The sequence below is a fragment of the Barbus barbus genome (assembly GCF_936440315.1).
Source record: "Barbus barbus genome assembly, chromosome: 4".
Taxonomy (NCBI): Eukaryota; Metazoa; Chordata; class Actinopteri; order Cypriniformes; family Cyprinidae; genus Barbus; species Barbus barbus.
The window spans coordinates 28,232,781-28,255,671 of NC_136732.1; the positions used below are offsets into that span (position 1 = coordinate 28,232,781).

The window sequence follows — 22,891 nt, forward strand, 5'->3', positions numbered from 1 at the left end:
CAAACAGCATGCTTGTTTATCCAACATAAGAGCTGTAATGTAGGCTACTTTATAATGGATGATAATTCTGCATAAGACAAAATATACTATAGCTCTGTAATTTGACAATGTTTTTACTTTTAACATGCTATCATCCATCTTCATCTTGATTTTTTTTTTCATTTCACTCTCCTATAATATAATATACAATCCAAATTTGATTGGAAAGGCCATTAAACAGTTATTACATTTGCATGTCGTTTACATTTGCTGCATATTAAGGTACAATACATTTTACATAGGCTAGCCTATTAAAATGGAGGCTTATTGAAATTCATTAGCAGTGGCAGCAGGAGGACTCTGCCTTTGATTAATTGCTTCTGCTTTTATTGTTCTCAGTCCACTGGATACTGAACAAATACGCAGCGGTGCAAGAAAATATCAAAGTATGGTATGGAAACTTGAGAAAAATAAGATTTGTCATTCAACTTCTTACAGGTAGCCTACATATAGGGCCTGCACTGACTCCGGACGTCTGTTTTTTTTTTTGCAGTGTCTATACAGGACTATTATCAGTCATTTGTCATTTTACAACTAACTAAGTTAGCTCTTTGTACGTGTAGTATGGAAAGCCACCTCGTTTCAAACGTTTATTACCTTATAATGCAGTGGCAAAATAAATATTACCAGGCTAAAAATTAACTTGACAAAGCAAGAACAATAAAAACGGCCATCCTGCTTCCGTACTGAGACAAACTGTAATGACTTTTCACAAATAACACTATTTATTACATTAATAATGTATCAAACACACCTGATCTTTTTCGGATTTTCTCTCTCCTCCATTCTCGTTCTCGATTTTCTTCATTTTGATCATCTTTCCGTCTTATTAGGGATCAATTATCCTTCAGATGAGATCCATGGGGAGTCTAGATGCAATTATGCTCTAGTTTGCCATCAACCGGATTCCCGAGATTTTCATGAAAGTTTTTCTGAAGCTGTGAATCTGAAAGCCCCGCCCACACGGACTCCTCTGGACGCATTCCAGCACGAGCTCGAGATGCTCTGCGCTGTTGAATTTAACCAACAAAACAAACAGCTGTGGGCAGGGAAAACAAATATGCGGTCTTGATAAGAGCAGTAGCAGATGTATATGATAAGAGAGAGTTTACCACATTGTTTTAAACCGCACATTTGCAGATAAACTGTGATTTGTAACCAAAGACATGGGTAAATTTACCGTTTGTTGTGATGATATACTCCCGCTATATTATCTCGTTATGAAGACTGAAAAACCGCACGCTTCTGGTTATCAGAAGAGGTTTCCACTTTTTCACGTCCCTACAGGCGTGTCTTTTTGAAGTACTATTGACCTTAAGATGTCATTTCGGCGTGGCCAGTTATGCTGGTTTGACTGAAGTTAGTTTGAGCTCCAGGAAGTAAATCATTGGATGGGTCTTAAGCTCTCACCTGTGAGATTCAAATATTTATTCATTCTCCCAAATATATAAGGGTACTCTCTGTCTCTAGAAAGAAGAATGACATTTAGAAAGAAATTAAAAGTAAAGAAATAAAGACTTAAAAATAGGATGCACAAGACGGAGTGAACATTTTATAAATAGCCTACCTGTAATGTTGTGAAAAAAAGAATATGTTTTAAATCTTCAAAGTATTTTGTCCAATCTATAAACCCATATAATGGGAATATAAACATGTTCTGAATAACAGGAAAGCCCTGATTAATTTTTAAATTTAGTGTGAAATCAGATTCAGTGTTATTGGTACATGTCGAAATGAAATGCACTAATTTGACATGTGATGAAGAGGCGTGAATGTTCACACTTTGCAATAAACCATAAACATTTTGCTTCCTCCACCATATAATGAAGGATATAATGAAACAATATGGAAAACTCTGAAAAAGGACTCACTACGTTATAAGTGCAGGGGTTTCTTTTGCACTGATGAGGTCTAGATCATAGTAGCCTACCTATTTCTCTTAATGGTTAATACAGTTAATACAGGTCATCACGATGGTGGACATCAGCTGCAGTGTCCACAAATCTGTTTGTCCACTTTATTGCTACCATGTAGGCTATATGCAACCCTTTAGAGACACAAAGGAAAAGGTGAATTAGTTACTAAATACCGTATTTCCACTACTCTCAGAACTGGATTTTAATATTAGGCAATGCAATAATAATTATGTTGTATAATATTTAACAGGCTTTAACTGCATTAATGTTTAACAGTTCTTAATCAGCCACAGCCACATATCTATGTGGAGTTTGGTCAGTACCTGGATGGGATGTCCCCTGGGAAAAGAGGTGTGTTTGACTTGGGAAAACTGGGGTCCTAACTCTTTCTGTGGTCACTAAAAAATCTCATGGCACTTCTCATAAAGAGTAGGGGTGTATTCCCGGTGTCCTGGCCAAATTCCCTCCTCTGGCGCTTATGGACTCCTAATAATCCCCATCCACTGAATTGGCTCTATCACTCTCTTTCCTCTCCAGGCGGATGCTGCACATTGGTGGTGGTTGAGGAGAGACCCCTCATATGATTGTAAATTGCTTTGGGTGTACAGTACTACACAATAAAAGTGCTATATAAATCTCTCATTCATTCATTCAAAACAATGCATTATTTATAGGATTAAAATTTACTCATCTACAAATGAACAGATCATCCTTACAACAGCCCTCACCTCTTCAAATAAGTGTTAAATTGGTGTACTTTAATTCCAGTAAGAACAACTTTAAGATTTTATGCATCCAAAATAAGACACGATTAATGGTAAAAGAGTAATGTATCTAACAGGTTTTTTTTTTTTAAATGTAAACTGCAATCTAAAATTAATGGCGTACATTATGCAGAAGAATCACTTGGAAAAAAAATCTTTCATGATCTGTATCGACAATTGAAGTATTAAACCTTTCAATACTACCTTTAGACAGTCCTTGTTTTGTCCTCAGCTAATTTCAAGGAAGCTTTCACCCTCAAGCTATACATATTTTTACATTGCTAACAATTGACTGTCATTGATGTTTAGTCTCCCTAATCTCTCTATTATGAAGAACTGTCTCACTAGCTACACTTGAAATATTGTACACTAAGAAAAAAGTCTGTAAAAATATGGCCCAATGCATGGTGTTAATATGAAGCAATTTTCCGTTTTTAGAAAGACTTAACCGTATTTTGAATTACACATTGCATTAGGTTTTGTAGTTAAACTCAAAATGTACTGATAATTTCTTGCCAGGACATTATCTGTATTTTTTTTTACAGTGTATGATGCTTGAGGTAGTTACACTGCAAATTTGATTTGTGTTAAATATTCACATTTGTCCGTTTGCATTTATGTAAAGTCACCATCTACTACATAACTTATAATAGTAAGGAGGGAAACTGTAACATCTGTACAACATAAGGTTTTAGTTTATAACTCACAGTAATCAAGGGCAATAATAGGGAAAGCTTTTAGATAAATCGTATGTACACCTAAAACTGGGAGAAATAAATCACAAATAATGTTGAACTCTGCTCATGGAGCTTTAAGCTGAAAACTGATGGTTTGATTAAGAAAAGAGGCAAACGTCTTTATTTGGAAGGGAAAATTTGAAAGTTTATCTCTCATGTGACCTTCGAAATCACTACAGTTTTTTTCAGAACAAATAAAATCCAAAACGCATGCATTTTTCTCAACCATTCATATACACACTGTAGTACCTCTTCCATTGACTGTCTTCAGCCAACTCAGTTATATTATGTGAAGATTTGATGGAGTAAAACAAATTCTCTAGCTAAGTGATGACATTTTGTCAGATAAATTCGGCTGTTTATAATTAAAGTAAAAACAAAACAAACGTCATCAAACAAGTCTGTTCCATGTATATACACATTCACTGTCCTATGAGATGGAACCGATAAATATCCTCCATTCCATAGGTATCTCAAAATCTGAAAGAGTGTCACATGTCTGAGTTGCACTTCTACAAATGAATGCTCTCTGACACAGTGACAAGAATCAGGTTGCACTTGTAATCCTAGTTTTAAAGAAAATATGACGGGGAACGTTAAATCTCTGTTCTCAGTTCTTTCATTCATTCTGTCACACTCAAAACCCCAATAGTAATAAATGTGTAATCTAGCTGACTATTTAAAATGTGCACCCTTCTCTGAAAGGGAGAGAGGAAGAAAGAACACCTATGTAGTGTACTTAAAAGTATATACATGTTGAACATAATGTGTAAGAAAGTGTGTGCCATCTTTATCTCTCCCTCTCGAGTGTATATTTCAGAGTGCCTTCAGTATACCTTATATCATACCACATTTCTATATTCATACATATTTATAGCAAGACAAGAAAGAGAGACAGGAAGGAGGGTGGAGTACTCAAGTTTACATGATATCAACACATAGGGGGAACAGAGCAATATAACAAATGACTGTCACTCAATAGCCATGGTGGGCCCAAACACGTGCAGGGGAGGAGAGTTTGCAAACTTGCTCGACCAGATGGAGAGAAATCATGTCCAATCATGTTGAGGAATGCATTTAGGCAGACTCTCTGTCCTCTTTTTCCTCCTCATCCATCTTGCGGCCGTGCTTTCTGAAATACTTGTACCTCTGGACATAGAGCTTGACCAGGTTACTCACTTTAACTGGGTTTATCTCACCTGTTCGGCTGTGACAAATCTGTGAGGTAAAGACAGATTTAGTCATGATCTGTCTAAATATTTATTAATAGCACTGTGTTGTGTGCTGCAAATCAAGACTATCTTGAAGTTAAATTTATTTACCTTGTGCACAGCTTTCCTTAAGATATCCTTGTATTCGTCTTTGTTGATGTCTTTACGCTGGTAGTATGGCTTGATGGCCAATTTGACTTCCTCTACTGCCCTCTCCTGGGTGTGGAGCTTCTTCAGATACTAACCAAAAGTAATTGATTAAGATTTAGTTCAGATTCTAACCAAAAGTAATTGATTACGATTTAGTTCAGATTCTAACCAAAAGTAATTGATTAAGATTTAGTTCAGATTCTAACCAAAAGTAATTGATTACGATTTAGTTCGTTATAGATAGGGTTGCAACCCCCCCCCAAACTACTAATTTGTAGACAACTATTAATTTGTTATACTGTAACACTGAAAGCAAGAAAAATATTAATCATCAAGCAAGATCTTTTGTTCTTAAATGCTGCCAATAGAACTGAACTTAGAATTAAAAACCATAAACTTTGCATTCACATTGCAACTGAACTTTAAAGTGAAATTTAAAGCACCTTAAATTGTTAAATCGATTTACTTCTGCACTAAGCTGTACCGCTTTTTTCTTTTTGCAGATTTAAATTACAGAAATATAGAAATATATAGACTAAAAATAATTCTATGCTTGTCTACAAGACCTGTCTGTGGGCTGGAACAAAGAGAAACATGTTAAATGAAGTGCTGATACCTTGTCAGGGTCTTTACTTTCGTTATCCCAACCCGTTTCACTGCCCCCTGTTGGCCCTGTCATTCCCATTGGCAATGGAGGCGGTGGTGTTTGAGCATAGCCTCCACCCATTGAGAGTCCAGGGTGTAAGTGTGAAGGAGGAGTTTTGGTGCAGCCAACCAATGGGACAGAGCTGTGGAGAATAAACTGGGCAGGAGTGGGTCCTGGGGGTGGAGCATGTGATGGAGGTGGAGGAACTTGTGATGAGACAGATGAGGATGATGATGAAGGGTGTGGCTGTGACTGGTTCTGATTGGCCTGAGAGAGAATCTGTGTAAAATGAAAGGGGAGAATCTTACAATTTTATTACACTTTTAAGTAAGTTACTTACTTAAAGGGGTCATCGGATGCAAAATTCACTTTACAAGTTGTTTGAACCAAAATGTGTTGGAAGTGTGTACACATCCATCCTATAATGATAAAAATCCACCCAGTGTTTTTTTTTAAATGCCTATTTTAAAATCCCCTCTCTCAAATCAGGCTGTTCTGAGAGTCCTGTCAGAATGAAGTAATTCTGTACAGACCGTTCCCACGAGAGTTGATTGACAAGGTTGTCTTACTCTTAGACCCACCCTGAGTGAGCTGAGAGCTGTCTGCCTCCGGTGCAGGGGAAACAAGATGTCTCCGATTAAGCGATTGAAGTGTTTAGTTGTTGGATTTAATAATGAATATAGCAGTCGTCAGTTACTCCCAACATCTGAGCCGCTGAATACCAGAAGATTAACATTACTTTCGCTTTGAAGTGAATGCGCCGATCCCTGATCTACATAAATGCATCTATGTTCGCCTGAATCATTCGTGATCCAGCTTTATGTACAGAAGAAGTGAGTAGAAGGGTTTTTATGAATCTTTGCAAATCACCTTTCCTAATAATGTGCTAGTTAACCAGTTTCTCAGCTGAAGTTTAGTATGCTCCATAGATATATATACACCAAGATGCCTCATTGCCGACTGATGGGCTGTGATACGCAAGTCATCTGCCATTTTTGGAACGGTCTGCGAATATTTGAGCACATTGACTGTGTGCGTCTACAACAGCAAGTTATACGCTTGTACAGTGGTGTGAAAAAGTGTTGGCCCCCTTCCTGATTTTTTTTTTTTTTTTGCATGTTTGTCACACTTTAATGTTTCAGATCATCAAACTAATTAAAAAAATAATCAAAGATAACAAGTTTTGAATGATAACATGCAGTTTTTGAATGAAGTTTTTTATTATGAAGGGAAAACAAAATCCAAACCCACATGGCCCTGTGTGAAAAAGTGCTTGCCCCCTAAACCTAATAACTGGTTGGGCCACCCTTAGCAGCAACAACTGCAATCAAGCGTTTGCGATAACTTGCAATGAGTCCGTTACAGCGCTGTGGAGGAATTTTGGCCCACTCATCTTGGCAGAATTGTTGTAATTCAGCCACATTGGAGGGTTTTCGAGCATGAACCGCCTTTTTAAGGTCATGCCACAGCATCTCAATAGGATTCAGGTCAGGACTTTGACTAGGCCACTCCAAAGTCTTCATTTAGTTTTTCTTCAGCCATTCAGAGGTTCTTTTTCTGAAATGCTGTGTTACTTTTACGCCAGATGTAATGGGACACACACCTTTCAAAAAGTTCCCATTACATCTGGCGTAAAAGTAATCAAATTCAAAAAGGATCATCAAGATGTTTTCTGGCAAAACTGAGACGAGCCTTTATGTTCTTTTTGCTCAGCAGTGGTTTTCGTCTTGGAAATCTGCCATGCAGGCCATTTAGCCCAGTCTCTTTCTTATGGAGGAGTCATGAACACTGACCTTAACTGAGGCAAGTGAGGCCTGCAGTTCTTTAGATGTTGTTGTGGGATCTTTTGTGACCTCTTGGATGAGTCGTTGCTGTGCTCTTGGGGTAATTTTGGTCGGCCGGCCACTCCTGGGAAGGTTCACCACTGTTCCATGTTTTCGCCATTTGTGGATAATGGCTCTCACTGTGGTTCGCTGGAGTCCCAAAGCTTTAGAAATGGCTTTATAACCTTTTCCAGACTGATAGATCTCAATTAACTTCTCTCATTTGTTCCTGAATTTCTTTGGATCTCAACATGATATGTAGCTTTTGAGGATCTTTTGGTCTACTTCACTTTGTCAGGAAGATCCTATTTAAGCGATTTCTTGATTGCGAACAGGTGTGGCAGTAATCAGGCCTGGGTGTGGCTAGAGAAACTGAACTCAGGTGTGATAAACCACAGGTATGCACAGGAGGGCAAACACTTTTTCACACAGGGCCATGTGGATTTGGATTTTGTTTTCCTTTCAAAAACTGCATGTTGTGTTTACCTGTGTTCTCTTTGATTAATATTTAAATTTGTTTGATGATCTGAAACATTAAAGTGTGATAAACATGCAGTAAAATAAAAAATCAGGAAGGGGGCCAACACTTTTTCACACCACTGTATATCTATATTCATTGATTGTTAAATGCGAGATGGCTGACGAGTCAACGTATCTGGAGCGGTCGAATAGGGAATCTACACATATCTATGATCTGCTCGTCACTCCACTGAAGAGAGGGGCGGGGTCAGCAGAGCTCACTGGACTAGATCAGCGTGCTGAAGATAGCTGATTTTGCCAGATTTAAAAAGGTGTTTTTTACACTACCATTGAGAAATTTTAACCATAGTATGTTACAGAACTTTCATTAAGACCCTAAACAATCATATCAACTTGTGTAAAATGGGCACCCGATGACCACTTTAAAAGTAAGTAAATCAGCTAGATTTAAAGGGTTACTCCACCCCAAAATGAAAATTTTGTCATTAATCACTTACCCCCATGTCCTTCCAAACCCGTAAATGCTTTGTTCGTCTTCGGAACACAATTTAAGATATTTTAGATGAAAACCCGGAGGCTCGTGACTAGATCAATGACAACATTTTCATTTTGGGGTGGAGTAACCCTTTAAGGCCTTTGGTAGAGTGGTTTTAAAACAGGATACAGAATTATTCTGGAATCATTTTATGTAATGTGACAAAACAACATTACATAAAATAATAAATGGGCAGTCACACTACAGACTTTAAAGCATGCAAATTGTTTTCAGACACTGCAAAGAACGAGATGACGTCACACACTCATATAAAAAAAATGCATAATTACTCTACTTATGTAACACTGCAAACCTGGATTTTTAAAGTTTGCTTGCTTTCTTTTAATGATGTAACGATCTTCTATTAGCCACGTCTTCACATGGTACGAATTTGATGGTCAGAATTCACAAAACTTGAATTTTGGAAAGTTCTTCAGATGAACTTCCATTTCCGGTCTCCTGAACTTGCATTAACATGATTGGAAGTCAATGTAACGAAAAGTGTAATGTGACCACCCTTAAATAATATCACAGATTTTACCTGACTTGTGGCCTGGATGAACTCTTGTGCTTTGGCTCTGTTGGCTATATTGGCCTCCTCCATTTTGAAAAGGAGAGCTGTCACTAAAGGGATTTAACAGAAGAACATTATGACTTCTGATCCCACTATACATTCAAAATGCATATCAAAAGGGAATTACTTAAAAAGTCATGCATTAAACACTTACATGCTAAAACACCTCCAGCAGTGCAGTCCACTCCGGTTTGTAGACTCCAGGGTAATGGCGAAGCCGATGGGGGGGGAGGTGGAGGTGGGGGTGGCTTGTTAACTGAAGATGAGGACACTGAAGAAGAGGAGGATAAAGAAGGGTCATTTGCCAGAGGAGCACTTGAATGAGAGATGGAGGCCGACACCGAAGCTGTTGAAGTAGAGCATGGTGGTGAGCCCTTCTGATCATCTGGTGGGAGAAGTTTAGCACTGGAAGTGGACTGAGAGATGGTATCGCCCCTGATCTGCGATGACAGCAGACCGGGAGGGCTGGCAGGGGACTTTGAGGGTGTGAGAGACAAGGCTTTGGACTGACCAGGGCCCTCCTCCGAAAGGAATGAAAGCTCTGGTGTCTTGCAGCTACTATCAACAGTTTGAGAGTCTGGGGATGACTCTCTAGTATCTCGAGATGGAGGCAAAGACAATGGGGATGTGTGTGGTGGTGAAGAGGATGGAGGAAGAATACTTGCTGACGAGGAAGTGGAGGATGATGAAGAAGAGGAGGGAGTGGGACCAGGAAGAGCTGAAGGAGGACTGGATGGCTTGGATCCAACTCCCACCAAAGGTTGCATTTCTGTTGCTACTCCAGGCCAACCACCACCAACTGTGCTACAATTACTATTAACACCTTTAGAATCACTTCCATCCACACTTATCCCTTTCTCTCTGGGCTTCTTTCCAGGCCTCCTCCTACGCTTTGCTGTCAGTGAGGAAGTAGGGGAAGAGGCAGATGAAGACGTGGATGTAGCAGAGCTTGGCTTGGCCTTCTTCGACTTAAGTCCACTCGGATTTGTTGATGACGGAGGCCCGAGTATGTTGCGTTGTTTCCCAGTTTTGCTTGGGTCTTTGCCTCTCCCTGGAAGGGCCAATGTCTCTGAGCAGGGCTTAAGAAACGGTGATCGGCTCTCATTGTCTCGGCGGAAAACCACAGCAATAGACCCACCAACAACTGAGGGCCCTGAAGCTCCACTTACAACACCACCAGGTCCCAGAAGATCAAGGCCCATCTTCCCAGAGTTCCCAGTTGTGCTACTAACACCTTCACGCACTAGAACAGAGACTTTAGATTGGAGCTTACCCTTTCTGGTACCACCACTGAGCTTCTTGGACCTGCCAGAACGCCCGGCATCCTTCTTCCCTATTTTTTCCTTACCAGTTTTCCGTCCTCGTTTAGTATTGGATGAAGACGCTGTGGGCTGAAGGGAGGTGGTGTTTCCTGAGGATGCAGAAAGAGGTGGTGAGAGAGATGACAGAAGGTTTTTACTTTTGGCTTTTGGTCTATGAGAAGAAGAGGAAGAGGTGGATTCAGACTGACCAACTGTCTTGCTAGATCTGGATTTCTTCTTTAGATGATGTCGGCTAATTTTGGGTGCTCCAGATTTAATTTTAGGACTGGGTAGAGGGGGCCCAGGAGGAGGAGGAAGTAGTGGTGAGTCCTCTAGTGAAGGGTAGTCCGAATCTAGTGCTTCCCCATCTAAGGAGAGCATGTCTATCTCAGGACGATCTGAGAGACGGTCCGATTCATATCCATGATAACGAGGAGGTGTAAGGGAAGTGGGTCGAGATCTGCTCCTGTGCTCCTCGTCCTTTCTTTCCTCATCATCTGATCGTCTCCTTCGCTTCTTCTTCCTCTTATGTTGTTTGTCTGAGCTCTGGGATCGGCTGCGGGAGCGCCGTGGTGAACCTGGTAATGTTGTGGTCGTTGTAGTGGTGGTAACAGTGATGGTACGTTTGATTGCAAAAAGATCAGAGCCATTGAGATCCTGAATGGACGGGGGTACGACAGGTCTAATATCTCTTCTCCTGTCCCTGTCTCGATCTCTTTCTCTAACCATCTCTTTCTCTCTGTCTCTCCTGTCACTGCTTCCTCTGCTCCTCTTTGTGCTGCCTCTCTCTCGGCTGCTTGACCTTCTGATATCTTCATCCCTATCTCTCCTTCGTTCATCTCTTCTTCTGGAGTCTCTGTCTCTCTCTCTATCCCTGTCATCTTGCCACCGGTCCCCATCCCTGTCTCTTTCATGGTTCCTTTCTCGCTCTCTCTCCCTCTCTTTATCTTGGTCTCTATCTTTGTGGCGATCCTCAGAGTGGCTGGACCAGGATCTCTGACTGTGTGTGTGTCGTGATGCGTTCTGGGAGTGGGAGGAACGTTCTGGAGTGCTCCTGCGTCTCTTTTTCCTTTTGTGACTATCACTTCGACTACTTCTCCCCCTATCCCTATCCTTGTCTTTGTTCTCTTTTACACTGCTTTTTTCACAGTCCCTCTCTTTGCTTTCTCTTTTACCTTCACCTGACTCCTTTTCTTCTTTCCTTTTTTTCCTCTTTTCCTTATCTCCTCTTCCCTCTTTCTGCTTGCGTCTATCCCTGTCCTTTGAACTCTTGGAGGATTTGTGGCTCCTCCCTTTATCAGTGGATAAAGATGGAGAATTGGGAAAGGAAGCTGAGGGCAAAACAGGGACAGGTGGCGGTGATATGGATGCAGAAGAAGGGCATGATCTGAACCTCTCTTTCCTCCTACTTGTCAGTTTTCGTCTTAAATCTCCGACACCCACAGAAGCCACTGGTTCCCTCTCCCATTCTTCATCAGCACGGACAGATACAAACCCGTCACCCTCTAACACCCGTAAGATCCTCTCAGGTTTTGGGACACCAGCTTGAAGATAAGAGGGACTGCTTGAAGATGGAAGCAACACTTCCCTCCTTCTCTCAATCACTCGTTCCCTTCCTCTTTCACTGGCGCCAACTATCTCTCCTTCTTCTATCTCAGAGTGCTCGGAGTCTGTTCCCCGTTCTCTTTGATTTTTTCCCTGTTCCCTTATTCTATCTTTGAGAGATCGCTTGCTGTTGAGTTCTAAAGGTACATTATTGAACATCGAAGATGGAGCATCAATTTCTGTTGAATCTGGAGGACCCCTCTCTGTTCCAGCAGGTGTCCCCGTTTCCAATGCTCTATCAGCTTTCACAACATTCCCTTCACTATTAATGCTGCTTCCTCCTTCATTCTCCTCATCCATACATCTTTTCTCCTCCTCTGTTTCAGAGGCTGGAGAACCAGTCGGTTCAAACGGATCATACTTATCAACCTCTTCCTCCTCGTCCTCAGAGGACGCCCGATCTCTCTCCCCTTCGCCTTCTGTTGGGTGAAATGGGTCGTACATGTCATTCTCTAAACTCTCCCTCTGTCCATCATTGCATGGATGTGTGAATGATGAAGATGGATGGAGTAAGGGATTAGAAGGTGGCATAGGCATCGATGATGGCACCAAAGATGACGAAGTGGATGACACAAAGTCTCCAGTTCCTTTGCTGACCCTGCTGTCTCCAGCATGGCCTCTGTCCTCATCCTCATGGTAGTTTGTACCCATTCCACCAGGAGATGACGACGAGGGGGAGGAGGAGGGGGAAGAGGGAGCAGACGAAGGAGATGATGGTGAGTTGGAGGGTGACGAGGGGAGAGGGCTTTTGGCCATCTGTATGACCCCATCAGAGTTTTTGAGCAAAGTGGCCGGTTGCATCTGTCCCAAGGCTTGAATTACATTTGAGTAACATCCAGGAAAAGAGCCTGAAGGCAAAAAACTGTCTATAGAAACTCTCTTTTTCCTTAAAGATGGTGGAAAGTGAAAATTTACATTTAAGAAGGATCCTACGAAAGACAATGAAAAAAAAGGTATTAGTTTGTTCACACAGTACTATTTACATTATCTTAGGCAAGCTATGGACTTGAATCTACCTGGTTTCTGGTAACCAAGATTTGGGGTAACAGATGTCAACAAAGCGAGAGATGCGCCATTCTCTACTTTCACTTCTGCTGTTAGCTCAACATCAAAGTCACTAAAGGAGAAGAAAAATATGAGTTTAAAGTTTATCAGTAACACTGTTGGCCTAATGGTTAGAGAGTTGGGCTCGTAATCCAAAGGTTGCGGGTTCGAGTCTCGGGCCGGCAGGGATTGTAGGTGGGGGAGTGAATGTCCAGCGCTCTCTCCACCCTCAATACCACGACTGAGGTGCCCTTGAGCAAGGCACCGAACCCCCAACTGCTCCCATACAAACAGAATTTGTATATTCTCCCATACAAACAGAATTTGCACCAATGAAATACACCATGAAGTATGACAACAACGAAAGGTTTTTTGACTGAATTTTGTTTGATTTGATGTAATTTTTCACTCTCAATAAAGAGGAGGATGATGACGGTCCAGCGCATACAAGGAGAAAGGGTTGTACTTTTAGTTTCCACATTCTTATTTTTATGAATGTAACTGAATGTAATTATATCAAGAATGTTAGAGTGAAGATGATTTGTTTGTACTATTGGTATTATAATTCTATAGAAGAACGTTCTTTTCAAATAATCTCAGTTAACTAAATATATAAGCTAGTTGCAGTGATTTTTATGATGACAATGTACTGCAATCGAATAAATATGCATCAATATGTCTGAGATCACCTGTATTAGCTCTGTCCTGCTTTTACAGTTGCTATGTAAGCAGACTTATATGTACAGGTGCTCACCAACCAAAACCCATGTAACTGACTATAACAAAACACAGAATCACAGTTTTGTGGCCACTTTAGTTGCTTCTTCACTTAGCATGTAGAGACATACAGGAATAACTGAATATTTCTCTTAAATGTGCCACAAATTTCTTTTAACCTATGTTTTGTAGTAACCAAGTGAAATATCATCGAAGAAGAAATGGCAGATGTTCCTCAGACACCTGTGCACACCGAGCAGTGCTTGGAGTCCAAGACAGTCCACATCATCTTCATTATACTTCTCTAAATGGACTACCAAGGAGCAGTTTGAGTCGATGAGAAAGCAAGTTCATGTAAATGTCTGCACTGACCATGATAATACCATGCAATATAATGTTTTCTGCAACAATTGGGGGGAATCTTAACTGAAGAGACAAACTGACCAACAGGAAGCTATGGATCTATCGAATGTGTATTTTTCAAGAATTTTATTCTGGCATTCACTGTTATTTTTCTGCACAGTGATGACTACTGAAAAGTGTTTCTACTAATTTACTTAAAAGTATAGTAAACCCCGAATTCTGTCATCATTTACATTATTACATCAAATCCCACACATTTTTTTTTCAAACCCCTGACTTTTGTTTTTCTGCAGAACTCAAAATAAGATGCTCAAACCAAGTAATCAAAACCAACAGGTTTGTCACATGTAGACGACATAAAGGGAGTAAATGATTTTCATTTTTGGGTAAACTATTTAATTAGGATGAGACACACTTTAAATTTCAATCATAATGGAAACAGCCACTTAATGTGCTATAATTAAATGGGTAAATAATAATAAGTAAATAGCCTGTCAAACAACATGTGCTTAAATACATGAATGAATGAATGTGCTTTCATTCAGTTTGGTGCATTCAGTTAGACCTTTAGTAGTAGATACTTGTGCATTATTTGCTCTTTACAGGTGCAGAAATGAAAGCTTCCAAGCAAAGAACTCACTGGATTAAGAGGTGGAAAGACATGCTGCACAATGTCCACAACTCCTGACAAAAAGTTTTGGAAAAAGATTTGGAAAATGACCAACAACCAAGAACAGTATTCACTGATTACCTTTAAAAATGATTCACTGTAACAGTTAGGTAATTATTTTGTCAATTACAAAATGTTTAATTCCAAACCTCTGCCATTCACCAATGTGTTTTTCAAAACACCTTTTAAATCTTTAATGTTTTAACCTTTATTTATTAAATGTTACAGTCCAAGTGTATATATAAATACCTCATTCATTCAAGTAAATGCATGGGTAATTTTGCAATAAGTTAAATAGTGTATCTACACTTGTATAACTGCTGTTTTTTGCTGTAATTGGTTTTGTAAATAAATTATTGTGTAAATAAATTTACCTCATGCCAGCTTGATCAAGCCAGTTCTTTAATGGACGTTAAAATTGCTTTCATAATAATGAGATGTCTATGTTAAGTCAAATTATTTATGTATTATAATCTATATAATTACAAATAAAGTAAATGTTTAGGCTAGGTAACGTTATCAAATTTAAATGAAATATTAATGAACAGTACAGTAGATATAGAAATGAAACTGGGCTAAGTCTGGCAGATGGGTAAGTCTCTGGCAGGTGAAAATTTAACTGTAATTGACCCAAGTGTACGGAGAGGGATTGTGTATGAGGTAGATGTAAATATCAACAAACATCAAATTCGTAAGTTTTCACTAGACTTTAGTAGAGTCAGCAGTTCGCTTGACAGTGAATAAGGATCTAATCCCAAAGTATCTATAAAAAACACATTGTTTTTCGTTGTCGAAGTGTTATTTTGGTTTATGATCACCAATGAGAGACTACGCATTAGTACGCAAGGTCCTAAAGATGGCGGCCGCAACAAAGAAGTCACGTGACTGAAACCCATGAATAAAGTGCTATATAAATAAAGGTGACTTGACTTGAATTGACAGTCTAACAAACTTTTGATAAAATGTGTACTACACTTTTCCTTTATAGGCCAGCACCTTTCAAAGACAATTAAACACCGCTTCAACAACCAATCAACAAGTACATCACTGAGACAAAACACTCACATCCCTCAAAGTAAATAACCAAGTAAAATTTTGGTGCTATCATGCTCAATTTTGAACTGTATATGCTGAATTAAGCTCTTACCAGTCCAGGTACTGAGGTTGTGAGCTGAGCTGAGGCACAAGAAACACAGGCTCAGAGGAAGTAACAACAGCAGCCCCCTGCAAGAATGTAACAAAAATTAAATGATTCAAGGGTCAACGCAGGTCACTGATTTCAAACAGGATAAATTACAGCCAGACAAAGCATGTAACAGGACTGAACTTAATAACTTACAATTATGCAAATTGCCTAAATAATTTTACCAGTTCACTAGGCTCATCCTCGGAGGTCTCTCTGTTTCCTTGGAAACATCTTAAGCCAACTGTCCTTCTGTCTACTTTAGACTCCACTTCCTCCTCTTCATCAGGACACTGTTCAGATTGTGACTACAAGAAGACAAGACAGAAGACATTAAGCATATTCAGCAGAGAGTGCTGGGCATGCTGAATCTTAATCTCATTGTCAACAGTATATATACATGGTCACAGTGACTATCCAACCTGCTCCTACACTAACAAGATGATATGACACTTACCTTGCCTGGCACAATTTCTCCTTTGTCCTTTTCAGCCTGTCCATCTGTTCCCATCTACACACAGCAGACACCACTGTGGTTAATAAATACCCTAGATCTGAAACATCATATCTGAGCCATCATAAAGGTTCACCCGTAATGATAGCCATACCTGAGCTGAGAGATGGGAGAAAACTACTTCTGCATTGAATCTCTGTCTTTAACTTGAAGAGCGCTCAGAGGAACTTGATTACTCGAGTAAACTGATGAGAAAGCTTGATCTGTATTGACATTCAACGCTGTGTCTTCGAGTCCAGACCCTGTGACAGCTCTGATCGTGTGCAGTGAATGAGACTGATGTAAGTTGATGCTAGAGACGATGCTATCTTGTGCTCCACTGCAGTGTTTGCCCATGTACTCACTTGTTAACTGTCATTTAATAGCCACCAATACTATACGTCTCATTCTGAATGCACTGAGTATCACTAGCTGACTTTCTCATCTGTGCTTCGTTTTGAGCAACCTTCTTGCGCTAGCAGCAATAATTTTTAGCCTACAATTTGCCGTCCACAGGGGCTAGCTGGCTAGCTAAGTTAGACAAGCTATGAGAGCCGTTTACCTTTATAGTGCAGAGATGAGCCGGCTGATGAATCCCAAAGCTGATGAGCTGCTAAAACCCGCCACAGTGTTTTTGTTAACTTTAAAACGACATGCAGAGGCAAGAAACATTTTTCTTTATGGAGCACAATAAGAGGCCCATCCCATCCGATTCCGCCATTTTGCTTCCCCTTCTGTGAAACTGCCAGCATGGGCTTATGGGAAATGATGTTTTTCATCAAAGGCTACTTCTGTGGCGACGATGCAAATCAGAGGCGAATGGAAATTTCTTTGTTATATATATATACCAGAAAGTAGAAAATCTAGAAAATAATTTAGGGTTAAATGAGCACATTACATTAACATTTGTATTCATTAATAAATGTCCTGTAGTCGATTATTGATGGTCTAATATGGTGATTGTTTAAGCCTGATACACAAGTGATTTTGAAATAGTGCTATTTAGAACTATTATTAGTTTAATATTACAGTATTTGATTTTAAAATTGGTCTTTAAATTATGGTTAATTTCTCATACAAAAGTCTTAAACGTTCACGCTTGAAAACATTTCGCTTTGTATCTTTTTTTTGTCATAAAGATTTGCATTGTTTTCTATAATACTTTTCAATGATGCTCTCATTTTTTATGCACTTTTATTTTTTATTAGTCAGGTAGGCCTACACATTTTTATCAGTTCATGCATTACCAGGGAATCAAGCCCATCTCTTTGGTGTGCCATGCTTTCGCTGTTTGACCCACAGGAATATAATAATAATTAAATATGCCTACAATATCCTAACATCCTACCCTTTGTATAGTGCAACACATACAAAAACATACAAAAACAGTCAGATTTCATTTTTTCAACATATGCAAACGTTTTAATCATAAACATGCCCATTGTGTAACATTTTGAGCGATCCTTCATTCACTGCTGTTCATAATTAATATCATCCAAAGAGGCCTACCATATCCCAGACCTGCAGTACTTAAATAATGCAAGTTATTACTCAGGTGAAGTGCATGCAGCAGACTGTCTATGTGTTACAGTAATTCTCCAGGTCGTAATAGTCACAGTAGAAATGACAGCTCTGCTCTACAATGCCTCTCTTTGCTAGTGTTTCTGACAGTGCCTCTTCTCCTCTCTGAGCAGCCGGTCCAGTCTGCCGCAGGAAGGGGGTGCTGTTCCTCATCATGACGCCTGTTGAAAGATTCAAAAGTAGTCTACACAGGTGTAGCATGCACACTAGTATAAAATTCATTAATTTAATTAATCAAACAGTTTTCCATATTCTACACAACCCATACAGACGGAAAGACCTGAATGAACTTCCAATAAATATCACAGGCTACTCTGTTACACGCATAAAGAGATGAGGAGACCAGGGATGGTCAGTAGCCCCTCACTGCAGAACAAAGATCCAGGGGGCGGGGTTGGATCTACATCTAGGGGGTGGAGATTGGTAGGTTTAGGGGTGGGGATGGGTGGTTTAGGGATCAGGGGGTGGAGACGGGTAGGTTTCGGTAAATGTAAGGTGGGAGGAGTTGGATCTAGATCCAACCAATTTATATCAGATCTTGTGTTCTGCAGTGTGGACCATCTCGGGATGGTTGGCTGCAGGGGATTAATTGGAGACTGTCACAAAAATGTTACACCTGAAAGGCTACCCTTTTGATATAAAAATCTTTTTGTTTTGTTTTTTAAAGAGTAGTCTAATGGCTTAATAATATCATAAATCTATCCTATTCATTTCGGACTAAAAAGGGATAGGCCTAGTTCAACCACAAACATTGTCTTAATGTACTCAACCTCTTGTCATTCCAAGCCAGTACGACTTTCTGTCTTCTACTGAACATAAATAACATGTTTTGAGAAATGTCTAATTTAAATAACAATAAAAGAATAGAAGAAATGCACAGATTGGGCATCAAAACTGTGTAGTTGACAACATTTTTCGCTATATTTTTCTTTTGTGTTGCACAGAAGTAAGAAAGTTATATAGGTTTGATATAACAGTAAGTAAATAATGATCAAATTTAATGAAATTTTTTGGTGTATGGGGGAGGGGGGTTATACAGTGATACAATAGTAGCAACAAAAAAAATCCAGAAAAACGCATTTCAAAAAAGATATAAATTGATTTGCATTTTAATGAGTCAAATAAATATTTGACCCCTTGGCAAAGCATGACTTAGTACTTGGTGGCAAAACCCTTGTTGGCAAATCACAAGGTCAGACGTTTCTTGTAGTTGACCAGCAGGTTTGCACACATCTCAGGAGGGATTTTGTCCCACTCCTCTTTGCAGATCCTCTCCAAGTCATTAAGGTTTCGAGACTGACGTTTGGCAACTCGAACCTTCAGCTCCCACCACAGATTTTCTATGGGATTAAGGTCTGGAGACTGGCTAGGCCACTCCAGGACCTTAATGTGCTTCTTTTTGAGCCACTCCTTTGTTGCCGTGTGTTTTGGGTCATTGTCATGCTGGAATACCCATCCATGACCCATTTTCAATGCCCCGGCTGACTTCAATGCCCTGGCCCTGACAGTACATGGCCCGTCCATCGTCCCTTTGATGTGGTGCAGTTGTCCTGTCCCCTTAGCAGAAAAACACCCCCAAAGCATAATGTTTCCACCTCCCTGTTTGACGGTGGGGATGGTGTTCTTGGGATAATAGACAGCATTCCTCCTCCTCCAAACACAGAGAGTTGAGTTGATGCCAAAAAGCTGGATTTTGGTCTCATCTGACCACAACACTTTCACCCAATTCTCCTCTGAATCATTCAGATGTTCATTGGCAAACTTCAGACGGGCCTGCACATGTGCTTTCTTGAGCAGGGGGACCTTGCGGGTGCTGCAGGATTTCACCAGTTGTTTTCTTGGTGACTATGGTCCCAGCTGCCTTGAGATCATTGACAAGATCCTCCTGTGTAGTTCTGGGATGATTCCTCACCGTTCTCATGATCATTGAAATTCCACGAGGTGAGATCTTGCATGGAGCCCCAGACCGAGGGAGACTGACAGTTATTTTGTGTTTCTTCCAACTGTTGTCACCTTCTCATCAAGCTGCTTGGTGATGGTCTTGTAGCCCATTCCAGTCTTGTGTAGGTCTACAATCTTATCCCTGACAACCTTGGACAGCTCTTTGGTCTTGGCCATGGTGGAGAGTCTGGAATCTGATTGATTGCTTCTGTGGACAGGTTGTCTTTTGTACAGGTAACAAACTGAGATTAGGAGCACTCCCTTTAAGAGAGTGCTCCTAATCTCAGCTCCTTACCTGTATAAAAGACACCTGGGAGCCAGAAATCTTGCTGATTGATAGGGGATCAAATACTTGGACAAAACTCATTGGACAAAATTTTATTTTAATATTTTAACAAAATTTTAAAATATGTTTTTATAAATATGTGTCCTGCCCAACCAGAAATGGGAAGATTCTTGATCAGTGTTATGGCTCCATTAAAGGTGCCTATAAATCTGTCCCTCTCCCTCCCCTGGGTTCTGCCGATCACAACTGTGTGCATCTTATACCAGCGTATCGCACTTGCCTTCAGAGGGTGATACAAGGCAAGTGAAGGTCTGGTCTGAAGAGGCTTCGCTGGCCCTGCAAGGCTGCTTGGACTGTACCTTGTGGGAGGAGTTTGTTCAATCTTCAAAGGACATAGATGAACTGACTGAAGTGGTCAGCTCATGGGTTGCATATTGTGAGGACACTGTAATTCCTAAAAAAGATGTCAAAATATACCCCAATAACAAGCCGTGGGTGAGAAAACAACTTAAAGACTTGTTGAAAAAGAAAAAGATAGCATTCAGACAAAATAACCTTCAGGAATTACACAGTATTCAAAAGGAGATTAAACGTGAAATTAAAAGGGCTAAATGGGATTATAAATTTAAAGTGGAATACAAACTGAGTAATAATCTCCTAGGCTCAGCATGGGACAGTATTAAAACAATGGTGGGTCTAAATGACAAAATAAAGAAAAAGGTGGCATTGGAAGACTTCACCTCAGACGTATTTCTGGCCCAAGAACTAAATCAATTTTATTCAAGATTTGACAAATATGATTTTAGCAGCGAAATTGTTGGCCAAAAACAGTCTTTACTGTCCCAGCCCCAATCAGCTGTATGTTTCTCTGCACAAAGTGTTGTGAACACCTTTAAATATTGCAAAGCCAAAACAAGTCCGGGCCCAGACAATATTGGCAGCCGTGTTCTTTCTTGTTGTGCGGAACAGCTAGGCCCTATTTTTAATTATATTTTTAATCAATCTATGTGCCAACAGAAGGTCCCTGACTTATGGAAACAGTCCATTATAGTCCCTGTTGCTAAGAATAGCCACCCTAAGACTTTAAATGACTACAGGCCCTTACGTCACTTGTTATGAAGTCCTATGAAGAAAAGCTGATCAAGAGAGAATTGACATCTAGGACGAACTGCCTCCTCGACCCATTACAGTTTGCATATAGACTCAACAGAGGGGTCCAGGATGCAACTGTAACAGTACTCAACCTCATTCTTAATCACCTTGAGGGCAACAGAAACCATGCCAGACTACTGTTTGTGTTCTTTCCCCCCTCCTCTATGTACACTAATGATTGTTGCTCTGTGACTGAAAACCGACACTGTGAAGTTTGCTGATGATACGGTTATTGTCAGCTTATTGAACAATGAAGAAACTTCACATGGTCCGGTCATTGATCATTTTGTAACATGGTGTCAGGATGACTTTCTTGAGCTGAATGCCTCTAAGACCAAGGACATGTGTATTGATTTTTGGCGCAAAGTGCACTAACATTGAAAAATCTAGTATAAATGGTCAGGAAATAGAGGTTGTTACAGAGTATAAGTACTTAGGATCTATTATTGATGATAAATTGTGTTTCGAGTCTAATACCAGTTTGCTTTGCAAGAGAGGCCAGCAGCGCCTGTATTGCCTGAGGAAGCTGGCAAAGTTTAATGTGGACAAGACTCTGTTGACCCTTTTCTATAGGTATTTGTTGAGTCGGTTGTTACCTTCTCCTTAATCTGCTGGTATGGGTCCATTACTGTAAAACAAAAAAACTCCCTTTCAAGATTAATTAAGGTGAGTAGCTGCATCACAGGTTCTAAGCAGAAAGGTCTGGAGGAACTTTATCAGAAGCAGATGTTAAGAAGGGTTGAATCTATCCTGTCAGTTCTCATCCCTTACAGGCTGAATTTCAGATGTTGCCATCGGGATTACGCTTTAAACTCCCAAAATTTAGAACTAATAGATATAAACACTCTTTCATACCTGCTGCAATTCTGCTTCTAAATTATATAAAGAATCATAGATAACTTATTGACTTATTATTATTGATTGTTTATTGTTTTTAGCCATGCCTGTAAGGTAGGCAATTTTAGTATTGTGTGTGTGTTTGTGTGTGATTTGTACTACACTACTCCCCACTGGGGACAAATAAAGTAATTTGAACTTGAACTTATTTGACTCATTAAAATGCAAATCAATTTATCACTTTTTTGAAATGCGTTTTTTGTTGTTGTTATTCTGTCTCTCACTGTTCAAATAAACCTACCATTAAAATTATAGACTGATAATTTCTTTATCAGTGGTACAAAATCAGCAGGGGATCAAATAATGTTTTCCCCACCCCACTGTAGATGATTAAATAAATATGGTATGCTTATATGTAAAAATTGTGATTTTAGTTCGATTTTATCATTTATTTTTCTTCTGTCTTGAATTATATAGCCTATTAACCTCTTACAAACACACATAGATAGATATAAAATATTTTTTTACCCAATAGCTTAAGTTTGCATCGATTGGGTTATCTTAATGCTTATTACGCAAAACAATTTCGACAAAAACATGGAGAGACTATCTCTTACTGTAAAGTTGACGGAATGCATCGCACAGAAATGCATGTGTAACCAGACTCACGGAAAGTGTGCTCTCTGACACGCCTGCCAGGCTGGTAGAAGAGGCCGTTTTCACCACAGACGAGCAGCAGCGCTTCCACCTCTTGGATGAATGCCGCACAGCCTTCGATTCCTAAAAGCGCCGCTATGGGTCACCAGAGAGCCGGCACACAGCGACAGCAGGAGCAATCCAAAT

General features: G+C 39.9%; 2 protein-coding genes across 5 annotated transcripts in view; both read right to left on the reverse strand.

The window, feature by feature from the left end:
• LOC306866290 (transient receptor potential cation channel subfamily M member 5-like) overlaps positions 1 to 1,078 on the reverse strand; it is a 30,016-nt gene extending 28,938 nt beyond the window's left edge. Inside the window, exon 1 of the mRNA XM_079411383.1 lies at positions 794 to 1,078. Within this exon, the coding sequence (XP_079267509.1) occupies positions 794 to 856 (63 nt within the window). The 5' untranslated portion in view covers positions 857 to 1,078. The remainder of the gene's footprint in view (positions 1 to 793) is intronic.
• Positions 1,079 to 3,552: 2,474 nt separating this feature from the next.
• On the reverse strand, positions 3,553 to 17,001 carry LOC306868883 (uncharacterized protein). 4 transcript variants are annotated; one of them, XM_079415335.1, is made up of 11 exons: positions 16,814 to 17,001; positions 16,216 to 16,269; positions 15,944 to 16,066; positions 15,723 to 15,799; positions 12,798 to 12,898; positions 10,386 to 12,710; positions 9,030 to 10,286; positions 8,843 to 8,925; positions 5,434 to 5,742; positions 4,779 to 4,907; positions 3,553 to 4,674 (listed from the first exon to the last, which is right to left on the reverse strand). In XM_079415335.1, exons 2-11 carry the CDS (start codon positions 16,267 to 16,269, stop codon positions 4,534 to 4,536), a joined length of 4,599 nt encoding a protein of 1,532 aa, XP_079271461.1. In that variant the 5' UTR covers positions 16,814 to 17,001; the 3' UTR covers positions 3,553 to 4,533. The 4 variants fall into 4 exon arrangements, with proteins under 4 accessions (XP_079271461.1, XP_079271459.1, XP_079271460.1 ...); XM_079415333.1 differs by having other exon boundaries at positions 9,030 to 12,710; XM_079415334.1 differs by having other exon boundaries at positions 9,030 to 12,710; positions 16,367 to 16,995.
• Between the last annotated feature and the right edge of the window lie 5,890 nt (positions 17,002 to 22,891).